The 13,251-nt window shown below is 34.7% G+C and overlaps 1 protein-coding gene across 2 annotated transcripts in view; it reads right to left on the bottom strand.

Moving 5' to 3' along the window:
* LOC149556744 (phosphoinositide phosphatase SAC8-like) overlaps nt 1–13,251 on the bottom strand; it is a 113,881-nt gene that overhangs the window by 41,545 nt on the left and 59,085 nt on the right. For both annotated transcript variants that reach the window (XM_089831261.1, XM_089831260.1), the window contains exons 13-15: nt 5,454–5,518; nt 748–846; nt 526–625 (exon numbers count right to left, since the gene is read on the bottom strand). In XM_089831261.1, the coding sequence (XP_089687387.1) occupies nt 526–625; nt 748–846; nt 5,454–5,518 (264 nt within the window). The remainder of the gene's footprint in view (nt 1–525; nt 626–747; nt 847–5,453; nt 5,519–13,251) is intronic.

Here is a 13,251-nt window from a genome sequence, read left to right as displayed (position 1 = left end):
CAGTTTTGGATTGCATTTACAATGGACTATATAAGATGATCTCTCTTATCTTCCTCTAAGTTCAGGTTATTAACAAAATGTAAAAATTTCAAGCCTTGAAGACTTAGATCATACCCTGGACAGACCAAACCCATTCAGGCCAACAAAATCAAGGAGTAAATTCCATTTGGGCCATGCCCTAGATAAATTGATGCTGAATCCACCCCTTCACCAGGACCCAGATCTGTTTGGGCTGAATATAGTGACTAGCATGGACAAACCCAATAATAATGCTCAAGGATTGAAGAAATTTTGTATCCGAGTTATTTTCTAGTTTTGCAACATCACTATATTTTCCTTGATAAGACAAGTTTCTTCAGTGAGAAATCGTGGAGTCTATTATCTCTATTTCTATTCTATAAATGTTCCCACTGAAAATAGCAGATGGATAAAATCGTTGCAATTTTTGTTCTTGATTTCCAAATAATAAACATAATTATACTTTTCTGATAAAAAACAGCTATTTTAATGGACCGGTTCTCTAACCTGAGTGACATTTGTCCTGTCCAAACAATCAATGCAGTTGACTCTTACAATTCCTTTTTGCTTCTCAATGCTTTTTCCATCTGAATTCTGTAAAAAAAATCTGCTCCACTGGACAATGTTGAACTTTAAAAAAATGCAAATAATACCCTTCCTTCAATCTTACTTACGAAAAATAAACCAAAAATAAAAAATCTATTGGATTGTTTTTCCCAAGCTTGTTACCCTTGCTTTTGTAGCTCTTCAGCAATCTGTTCATAGAGCAGTTGTAAGCATTCAAAATGCAAGTGTCCACAAATGTGATGGAAGTCAAAAGGAACATATCTGCATAGCATATAAATCTGAAGATAATTAATCGTGAGAAAGTAAAAATAAAGAATAACCATAACAGCATAATCTGCAATAGAGATGATATAAAAAGAATACACAAACAAAAAGTCTTATAATGGCTAAAAACCGAGGATAAATTAGAAAAGGTTTCAAACTCTGACGCTTCCACATAATCAGCATTCATACAATAATTTGCAATGCCTTCACAAAATGCAAATTCAACATAGATATCAGTATCTACTCAAAGCATGGATGCAAATGCAAATAGCCTATGTTCCACAAAGTTTAGAGGACGGGGACTGGTATGGGTATGGCTTAGAGACAAATTTTAGGGGACAAGACGTAAGAGAACGACTATTAAAAAATAGGAGAATATATATATATATATATATAGAGAGAGAGAGAGAGAGAATTCAAGTATGCATATCATAACAATTGATAAACCATTCACAATAGACATTTTAGAAGTTCAATACATAGAAAAATAACAAAACTCAAATACTTTCATTGTAAAAAAATGGCTTACATATAGCAAAAATGTCCAAAAGCTCCAAGTTTGATACATGAAATGACATAAAATATTGAAATGTAAAGGATGGGCATTCTATTATAACTAAAATACTAAACAGTAAACAACATAGAAGTCAGACTCTATAATCATCTATCCAAAACAATATTGAAGTATAAATGCTAAAACTAAACTACTAAACAGTAAACTTAGGAGTTCACAATTATATATAGCTGTCCATAATCAGTAGATGGTATCTGTATACCTAAGAGTCCAAATCAAGTAAATTTGATGACAAAACCTCCTAGTTCAACTATTGTTCACTCCTTGACCATCTGCTGCTCCTCTTGTCACTCGTCTCCTCTGTGAATGTAAAAATGGATTTATTTTTCATTTTTTGGTTATTTTATGATTAGATTAGGGTTTTGTATTGTTCGTTTGTGTATCTTTGAGTACCAGCCAGCCATTTTTCAAATTTAAGTATGTCCTATTTTTTTAACACTGATAGTCCAAAAATGGCTTGAGCAATATGAGACGACCAGATGTCCCCAAGACAAGTATGGGACTTCTAGCCTAATGCAAGAGCACAATGGTTAACAAAGAGGCTAATCATAAGGATTCATCCAATTATAGTAGAAGGAAAGCTAACAAGCCCCATGTGTCTTTTATCCATAAACTATAATAGGATGTTGTAGGGATGAGTCCAAAGTTGGACCAAAATGTCCTTTAGGGGCATTTTGGCCCAATAGGCCTAAAGCATGTAATAATAGCCAAACGGTTTCATGAAGGTTGTAGCTAGTGTAACACCAGTACTAGGGTATGTCTAGATGGCAGGACACCAGGACGAGTTTCTAGGATATAGGGAACATGGGCATCATTTTTGGGACAGCCAAGGGATGACAGCAAGGGGAGGATGGGTAAGGAGGGTTGTTGTATAGTATACATATAGAAGTTGAAATGGTAGTTATGAAATGATGTTTCAATAGAACATAGCAAATTAAAATACTTGAACATAGCAAAATTGCAACACGAACTAGAACAATTGAACATTCAACATAGTAACATATTACATACCCAATAGTAACATTTAAAAATCAAAACTCAAATAGAAATTTAAATACCCATCCCAGTGGTTGGTGGAATGGCGAGGTGGGGCTACTTGGGTACTCAAGTACCTGGTGCGGGGACATCTGGAGAATGGGTACTTCAAGGTTTAGGAGGGGGATGCAAGTCCCCGTGTTACACTAGTTGTTAACACAAAGTTGCAAAAATTGCTCATTTGAAACCATAGATAGGGTAGAAGTGGAAAATACACAAAGTTGCAAAACTTGTTCGTTGTTGTCAAAAGTTGTCATGCAACTTTAGCAACTTTTTACGCAACATTTTGAGTTAATGACCCCAAATGATCTCCTACTACTAATGGTCATTGGGACCACTTGGGATAGTTATAGTAAGCATATTTATGGCTTTTGGAGAAAAAGATTTGTTGAATTTTTGGAGAGGAAAATGAATCAAATTGGTGTCATTTTTGCAAATTACCGTGTTTTTCCTATGAAAAGTAGTGTGTATTGGATTGGCATTGATGATCAAGTTGGGGAGTAGCGTTCTAGATTGAATCACCTTTCAAATGCACTAACTTTGAAGTTCTGATCTTACCTTTGTTGTATCTGGCAAGCACTTTTTTTCAGGTGCTTGGAAACCCTTTTTGACCTAGGGTGACAAAGATCATGCATTTTGACCTATCATCCTCCAACCAGTCTCTCAGTGAACTTTATGAATATCTAGCTTATAGAGGTGCCATTTCAAATGGAAAATTTTGAGAGCAAGCCCTAGGCCTTGCATCCCGCTATGATAGGCTTGTTTTACTATGATCAGAACAAACTAGTTGGTGAGTAGGAGTAATGTTGGGGTTTGAATGTTTTGGAGAGGGTAACAAGACCTAAACAAGATAGTCAAGTTAGGTGGGGTTGTACAAGAGGCATTCACAGTCCAAATTCCTCATGTTGGTGTACATGAACATTGGATTATGTCATAATTCCCAATAGTTGGGTATAAGGCAAAGCCAATTAGACAAGAGGGGCGAGTCTCGGTTTTGAGATATTGTATGTAATGCGGACAAGGTATCTAGAAATGCCGTTTGTTTTGGTAGATCATTTAGGAGTCAAAAATGGAAGGCCTTTTTCATATTACGTCAACCTAATTTGGGCCACTGGACCCAATTGGACAAAGTTATGGAATTGGAAGCAAAAGCAAGTTGTGGGTCTTGTAACCAATGTAGGTTGGGTTGTTTCCATAAAAGAAAGGTCTACCTAGGAGTTGGAGTAAACATTCCATGGATGGGCATTCAAACCCTTAAGAAGCTAATCAACCAAAGGAAGGCTTAAGGAGTTGTGGAAGGTATAGACTTAGAACACCTTATATTCAAGTCTTGGAAGGTTACTAAAATGCCTAGAGTGATCCTAGAATAGGGATATGAAGAGTGACAACGTGTTGTGGAGTCTGATAGGATGGACATGTGGAATGAGGACCTCATCAAGAGGTTAGTAGGCTTGGTTTGGTAAAGAGGTTGTAGACCCTTGGAAGGGAAATTGTAAGGTGAAAGAGTATCCTATCACTCATCCTCCTCATCATAGCTATCCCCTAGCCATCCCGGAGACTTCTAGCCGTACCCCCATACCCTGCTGCTCTCGAAGTACTGTTTCTAAAACATCCCCTTTTTTTTGAAAAAAGGAAACAAATTTGTGAATGGGGAATTCCCATCCCCGCATCCCCATACTGTCTCACGGACAGATTGGGGGAAAAATTTGGCAAGGAAGGCGTCCCCTTGGAACATAGCAAATAGCTACAAAATTAGATTTATTTTTCTACTTTCTACAATTATGCAAGGTTTAAAACTTATCATAAAGGTCCAGTACTCAAAGCAATTCCATTCCTCAATTAAAACAAAAAAGTATACTGGAAAAGCAAGATGCTGATTCACAGCTATACAAATTAATACTTCATCATATTTTATTTTTCAGGTGCGGTAAATTGGTAATAATGAATAAATGCCGGCAACATGAGAATCATTTAAGATCTATCAAGATTTTTTATGCTTTTAAGAATTGAAATTTTTTAGCTCAAATAATACTGTCTACCTATGTTGCCAGTTTGGTCTTTGCCTTGGCATTTGAGTTTGGCAGTTTGCCAAATTGTTTTACCTCAGTTTAGCCATATATATAAAAATAATTAAACAATTTTGTGTTTTCTTCAACATTTGACCATTGGAATTGAATTACAAATTGTCAGCAGTATTCTGTATTTAAGTTTGCTATATATATATATATATATATCTCTGTGTGTGTATATATCAAAAATAAATACAGTACACCACTGATAATTATTAATTCATAATTCAATACAGATCTCCACTGATGATTTAATTTTGTTACACAGCAAAACTAAGTGCAGAACACAACTGATAATTCTTAATTCAATGTCAATTGTCAATTGTTGAAGAAAGGTTAAAGATTAAAATGGGTTTGCTAGTGCTGCTGTGAATGAAAGATCAACAAAAATCATTGAATTGCTCTTAATCAAAAGCATCAATGCCATGAGCTGGTTCATTAGAACCATAAGTTGTGCTGATGCCAACCTCACTATCTATGCAAGTCCTATGTAGCAGCCTCATGCCCCTCAACATCAATTGAGAATACGGAGATGTTAGTTAGAACTGGTTTGTTATTTTTTATTTAACTTTAATTTTAAACTGACATTTTTTGGTCCCCAGCAGTTTCCACCAGGCTCCTGCCTTATGCCTGTGTATTCAGGCCAGGTAAATCATGACAAGCATCACGCAGGACCACAGCAGAACCCAAACAATCACTGAACTAGGATCAAGAAGAAGTCTGCACTTGCCTGGGCTGGACCGGGGTTCTTGTAGCAAAAAGTAACAGAACTATTACTAAAATATAACAATGATTTAGAATTATCAATCACCATGATAGCACATTCAGTTGTCTTATTTCTGATTTTAATGATAAAATGAAAACAGGTTGAAAACTTACAGCACAATGAAAGTTTGCAACAAAGAACCACAAAGTAGTCAAGTCACCTTATATGTTTGAGATGCTGCACTGCATCTGCATAGACCAAGCTCAAGGAACCTTCGCTTCCTTTCTGTAGGTAAAATAAAGATAAGTTACTAAAAGTTAGATGTGGTTAGCACCTGAAAGCAAAGGATCACATGTTCATGTACCAAATGTATGAACTCAATTACAATATAAAATTCAGTACTAGGTAACATCTTTTTGTCTAAGCTACAAAGTTCCAAGATATATAAAAAAATAAAATGATAGAAAAAAACAATAGTCCAAATTTCAATTTGTTTTGCACTGGTAAAACAAAATCAAAAGGGGCAATTTCAAATCTGGATTTTCTACACAATCTGATGTAACTTTTGCCATGGAATACAAAGGTGCATATGGTAATCTTTGTGATCCATACATGCATATAGTAACTTCTCATTCTAACTTGACGGCCTATCTTGTGAGCTTTTACTGACTGACGGATGTTTGAGAAAAAGAAAGCTCATTTATAAGGACATTTCAAGGGCTTCTCTTAGATAAAGTATCTCTCCTGATTTTACTTTTCTCATTTTTAACTTTGATGTAACTGCCAAAAATGGCAGAATTATTTAAATGTCTTAAATGATATTTTAAAATAATCTATGTTTTAAATTAACCGAAATGGTTTTTAAAATAGCTAAAAACACTATGATCGCATCGAAAAGGAACGGTATGAATCATGATAATAAAGAAGCCACATGCATGGTGGCCTAAATGAAACATGAATAAACATATGCAGATGAAGCCAGACCCAGAAACCTTTGATAAAGGTTCCTTGGAAATTACTAAGTACAAATATGTTTAAGTCAAGATGACTACCCAGAGTCACGCATCTTTCTACAAACACCATAGTTTACCAATTGCATATTAACATTGAAATTTCAGGTCTTTTAAAGAATAGAACTTTTCATCTTAAACAGTTAAAAGGAATCAACTCAGCAAAGTATTATTTTAGACAGTCTGTTGCTTCCATTGAAGTTTTGTGTCAATATCTGTGGTACAAAATTTTAATATTTTCATTGCATTACATTCTGGAATTGGGAGGATAATGAAACTGAGGTTGTATGCTCCCAAACCGTCATAGATATTTAATTTTTGTGTATCTATTGTTGTGTTATTTATGCTAGTATACTGCTTATATATTATCAAACTTATATGAATAACATATGTAAATATGCATAGCTCATGAATATTGTTAGATCCCTCCCTTGAGGATATTTTAATAACTGTAATAACTATTTCATCTTAAGTATGAAATTACTTATGTAAATTTTGGATATTTAATTAAAGGATTATGATTAATATGATCCTATTTTCATTTATGTGGTTTTTTCAGTCAATAATAATCACATGGGGTTATATTCATAAATGGTTAATGTTTTATGATGGTATAGATATTTTGATGATTACAAGATATTGAACATGAAGATGACTAATCCTTCCTTGCCAGTATACGGAGGAGTAGATTAATCCCATTAACAAGGGAAGAGTATCATCAAAGAGAGAACAACGGGATGTGGGGTAAAGGTCGGATATGTCATCCGAGAAGGAATCCATAGCTAACTATATGGTCATCGAGTCTTGCGTTAGATCTATTGGTTATCAAAATCGTTGATTAGAAACCTACGAGCCTTGCCCGCTCAATGCTGGGATATCTAATCAATTTTGGCCAACTTGACAGGATCAATCAAATTGACTTAAATCCTCCACGCATTTGGCTCCGCTAAACCAAGGCCTGTACACCCAATCCTGGACAGCAAAACTTGGATCCAAGATGATTTATAGTGGATAGATTATAACACAAAGATAAATTCCTCAAGTGGGAAGAATTTAAGGAAAGCTTATGGATTGTGATTAATGAGTATTATTCTTTGAATTTTGATTACTTAGTAGAATTGTGAGTTGCTGAAAGGAAGATTTTTAAATGAATTATTAAAAAAAAAAGATCAAATCTTAAAGGAAAGAGGCTGAATTATTGCCAGCGTATGAATTGAAAATTATGAGCAAATTAGTGATCAGTGCCAAGGTTTAACTGGGTAATAGAGTCAAATATATACTTCTCACATACAACTTTATGATATTGGTTCTATTATATTTGTAAATGATTCAGTTATTATGATGCCTCAAATTGTTACGCTTTTCACGTATTTAGATCAGTCTATGATGCTTTAACCCTTATGTGGACAAAATAAGTACAAATAAAGAAAATAATAATATCTTACAATATTTGTATTTATCAGATCTAAATAGTAATGAACAATTCGATCCACCTATCGTAATAATGAATTATAAACAAATAAAGAGTAAAATGATCACAAAGGACAAATCACATATATTTTAACTCTAAAACAAACAAAGATCTTACAGATTATATTGCAGGAGAGTTGGTATTGAAGACACTCTGATTATCAATGCTCTATTCAACACAACTTTGATCCCATACAATGTCAAAGTTTATGCTCAAAAAATCTGGATTTCCACCTGCTTAGTTCAAACTTTAGACTCTCCCTTTGAAGAAATTTAACAATATATATCTTTTAATATGCAGAGCTTCTTTTCAAAGCCATACGAATGATCTCTCTTTGATTTTATCCTCATATACTTATGGATACTCAAAGGGTATCAGTTGCTTTCCTAAACATTGCAACCTTTCACAAAAGCAACTAATCCTTTTAAAATATAATTTACTATCAAATTATAATAATAACTGCATCCTTATGCGGTTTCAACGCCTGAATTATAAGTTTTGGTGCGATATCCTTCATTCCCGCGAATGCCTCCTGAACACATACTCGATGCGTATACCTATTATTTGCGTAAAGACTCCATAAGCTTCGAATTTTATGCCCCCATCTGCCTTCTAGCCTGTTTTCCAATGGCTCTCCCTACTGTATATGAAAGCATCATTCCTTTGCATCTAACGTTGTGATGAGCCATTTGACTCGTACTTTTCCTGCATCAAACACATAGAACACTTATAAGAAAGAATGTGAATCATAATTTTGTGAGAAAATCCCCATCAAAGGATGCTACGGAGACGGTTGTCGCAGAGGAGCAAATCTAATTTAAAAGATTGCACAGATCATGACTTCATACGCCGTCTCTGCCCATGAATATTTCCAGAAACACGTCATTGGAGAACTATAGACACCTCAACCTATTTCTGTGGGTCCAAAGATGCTTACACCCGACAACATCGTTTTAAGAAAAAAGAATGATTTATGTCAGATACTGAAGGTCGGCTCCCTGTATCGTCTCAGGATACATACAACCGAGTGTTAGTATACATAACTTGCAATCTGGGAAATCTTCTTCGCACATATCAGGAATAACGAGTTTGGCACTACTTAATGCACAACCAATACCGACTTATCCGCTGCTCTTTCTAAAATGTCGTGGCTCACAGAAAATGTATCCAAACGATTGGAAATATCTGAACATAGAAGTATGTGAATGGCATGACTGGGAATATGCTATAGTCACACAAAAAGTCTTCCTCAAAATGCTATCAAAAGGCTTCAGAAGCTTTTACTTTAATTTTGAATTTTCACTAGATCGGGTGACAAAGGATTTATTCCCTGCTGGCAATATCTCTGAAAGCTGCACTATAGAAGAAGGCGCTCTCGATCAATCTGCTACACTGACTTTACAGGTTCATTCCGTTTAATAATTAAGACACTCTTGATCTACGCCTCTTCCTATATACTGAATTATATATTAAATAATAAAACAGAATTACATAGCCCTGCAATCAGTAAGACAGAGATAGGCTAAATGCCTCTAGGTCTTCATTGTAAAACTTGCAAAATTGATTATCCTGTAAGTAACCATTCCCTTCAATTGATACGCTCATTGCTGCTCTCAAGCCCTGCTTATGCTTAACTTTCTTGATAGCCTCTGCTTTAATAGCAGGATGCACTCCTTCAAGGTGATAAAGAGTCCACGTCACTGCCAAATATCCTTAGCTGTCTTCATATCTAAAAGTTTTTACTGGTATCCTGAATGGTTCATATTGACCTCTACCATAATTATTATATGCTTAGAAATTCATTCCTGTAGCTTGTTTTAAAAGTGATCACCATTTGTCTTTGCAGCACTTGTTTTGACGAGGATCCAAAGGTCAGATATGCATTTGTAGCATATACTGTGTGCTGGAACTCCTCTTGTAAAATCTGGAATTGCTATTGTTAGTTCAATCTGATCTGGATATATATGAATATACAACCCATGTGCACAAATGTACTCTAGAATCCTGGGTACCATCAAGGTCGTTGCCTTGGTCATGCCGGGTTGGTTGTCTATTCTCATCCTTGCTTGATATAAGAATTAATGACTCTTAAATTCTTAATCAATCTAAGTGCATTGGACCTTTTCAGGTTCGTTGTCTATTCTTGTCCTTGTGCTTAATAAAAGATTTAATGACTCCTAAATTCTTAATCAATCTAAGTGCATTGGACCTTTGCCTATTTATTTACATGAAAAGCCATGGCAACTCATCATTTATCTATTTTTCAATTGTATTTGCACAACATATATAAATAGAAAGATAGCTAGATAGATGTAAATGATCACAAAGTATATGGATGCCATTTATACAACTATACGTAGACACATGCATATAGTTCATTCCTATAAGCTGCCACATGTATATATTTGCAATGGTTGAGCAACTGAGTGTGTGAAGTGTAAGCTGGTACTCAATAAATAGCATGTATGAATTTATATTTTATACACACACAAATATATATGCATATGTAAATGCAATATATATGCAACCTTGTGCATATTGGAGTTGATATTATTATTATGGTTTGACATTGTTAGTCAAACCCAGCTTATGGATTAAACAATAATTGATATTCTCATCAGAGGATACCTCTTGCATGGCTGTGTAGCTCTTCTTGCAACCCAATGGGAAGGGGTTACAAATCTTGATCCACCCTTCCTTTTCTTGGAAAAACATCCTCTATTGGTCACTTTAGCGCTCTGCATATTTTGTTTTGGGAACCAGTACCAATTAAAATTCTGGCAGTGTAACACCTCCTACACCCATCAACATTGAAACATCTTTACATTTCCTTTGTCTTGCCTATTTGCTTTATCTTTTAGGGTATTTTGCTTCTTCTAGCAATCTTGAGCTCTTGGGATCTATTCTAGTGGTTTTGCTACTAGTTTTTCTGTTAATAGGGGATTTGGGTTTATTTTGGGCTTGTTTGTACAAAATATTAAAAAAAAAAAAAAACATATATACGTATATGCATAAGCAAAAAAATTCATATACAACAATATGCTAATAGTAAAGTAACATAGCAAAACACACCACCATATATATTAATGTTTTAGTCCAAATATAGTAAAATATCAAAATGCACCACCATATCAATGTTTCAGTTCATAAATACTAATGTAAAGTCTTAGCAATCAGCCTTGATTAATCAAATAAAGTCATCAAACATATCATCATCCTCCTATTGGGTAAATTAGAAGCACAAATATTTCAATAGCATCAGTACTAGCATACTCAGCCTCATGCTCAACCTCGAGATCACTAGGTAGCTCATGTTCATTATCAACTCCAAGTGCACCAAGGCAGGCAATCAAATCAGCCAACTCAGTGCAGTCCGGATTAAAATCCCACTCCTTTCTCTTCCTCTATTTGTAGGTATTTTCTTTGTGTCTTAGAAATAAGAATATTAAGAGTTAAGAAATTGAGATAAAATTTTGATGGCATTAAGTTGTAGTATTGGTATACTTTTCCATGGAAGTACCACCATTTATGAGCATCAACATTATGCTTTCCTGTAAGAGTGTCGAGAATACAATCATCCATGCTTGCGAGACTTTTAGACCTTATTGTAGGTTGCATGTCTTCAAGAAAGAGTCTATGAAAGGCTATTTTGTACACGAGCAATTTTAGGATCGTTGTCTTGTGATTAAGACAAGGTGAAGAATCAGACAAATTTGTCTTATTTGAATTTATTTATTTTCTTTTGTTATTTATAACTGCTGATTGGTCCACAATATTTAGTATGTGTTTCTATTAATATATTCTTTAAACATTTGTCTTTTCTGATTTTTGTCTTCCCTTTAGCTAAATCAGATACAACACATAAGTTTCCACCTCATCCACCTGCCAAGTCTTCTTTTTCATCCTTTTTTGTCCAATTTACTAACCATGTGGACTGTTTTACTCTCAGACACGTATGACACAAAAATCTCCACATGTTGTGCATGCATCCTAGGAATATTCAGTTCACAGGTGGTTGTTAAGACATCACACCTTCTAATTTTGGCAGTGTAACACCTCCTACACCCATCCATATTGGAACATATTTACGTTTCCTTTATCTTGCCTTTTTGCTTTATCTTTTAGGCTGTTTTGCTTCTTCTGGCAATATTGAGCTCTCGGGCTCTATTTTAGTGGTTTCACTACTACTTTTTTGGCATCTTGCCCACCATCCTTCCACTCATTCATTGCACTATTACCAGTAACAAAACTTCACTCATACAAGAAATTCATTCTTCTCTTCACTCCAGCATTCCATCTTTTTGTTGTTGCGAGGGAGTTCTTTCTCTCTCGCATGTCATATTGTTCATTTATACATCTTTGTTATAGCATATCATATATGTTATCTCTTTTATTGTTTTCCCCTAAGTTGTCAGTTCGGGTTCAAGGTTCAGGCTCATATGTCCGACCAAAAATTTTATAGGGGGTTCAAGTTTATTTTGGACCTGTCTATACAAAAACATAAAAGCAATTTAAAATATATATATGTATATGCAGCAGCAAATAAGTTCATAATACACTAGTATGCTAATAGTAAATTAACAAGGAAAAACACACCACCATATATATTAATGTTTTAGTCCAAATAACATGGCAAAATGCCAAAATGCATCACCATATCAATGTTTCAGTTCATAAATAATAATGTCAGTTGTTAACAATCAGCCTTGACTAATCAAATAAAGTCATAAAACATATCAACATCCTCCTAGAGGGTAAATTAGAAGCATAAGTAGTTCCAATAGCATCATTACTAGCATACTTAGCCTCATGATCAACCCCATGATCACTAGGTAGGTCAAATTATCCAAGGCGGGTAATCAAATTATCCAACTTTGTACGCTCTAGTTCAACATCCCACTTCTTAGTCTCTTTTTGTAGGTATTTTCTTTGTGTGTTAGGAGTCTCAAGTTTGAATGCGCATAGACAATACCTTTTGCCTTCTTGGTGTGTCATCTATGCAATTTATTGAGTCAATGAAGGAATATCAAGGAATATGTACTTGTAATGTCCACATTTTTGCTAGCATCATAGTTTGAGGGATTAGCCTATTATTGTGATACCGTAGGCTAGTTATCGTGGATAGAGTGTAATCTGAGGCAGGGGCTCTGTTAAGGGAGGGTCTTGTCTTCTCCACGATTTAGTATGATCCAATTTGGTCTTTGTTGGCTCAAATTGGGCTTTGTTTGGGCTTAATTACATATACTTACTATTTATGGTAAGTTTGGTGATGATTGAAAGGGACCCTTTCTATTTTTGGAAAATGCACTTGGTCACGTGGGGAAATAATAGATGTGACTACTGTTTCAGATGCCATATTTAAGAGATAAGTACTTAGTAGCCAAATTATTATTAAAACTTTAAATGACTTAGTATAAACTATAAAGTTATAATTTGACTTTATGGTTTCACTTAAGTTGAGGGTTGAGTCATCATTGGAAGAGGCTATTTATTCAATTAATTCTTGGAGGCTTAAGCCAAGGTATTAATTAAAGTAT

Source organism: Cupressus sempervirens, chromosome 5, assembly GCF_028749045.1.
Source record: "Cupressus sempervirens isolate cs-2001-9-10 chromosome 5, ASM2874904v1, whole genome shotgun sequence".
Taxonomy (NCBI): domain Eukaryota; kingdom Viridiplantae; phylum Streptophyta; class Pinopsida; order Cupressales; family Cupressaceae; genus Cupressus; species Cupressus sempervirens.
The sequence above is the reverse complement of the archived record's forward strand: the minus strand, read 5'-3'. Positions and strand labels throughout refer to the sequence as shown.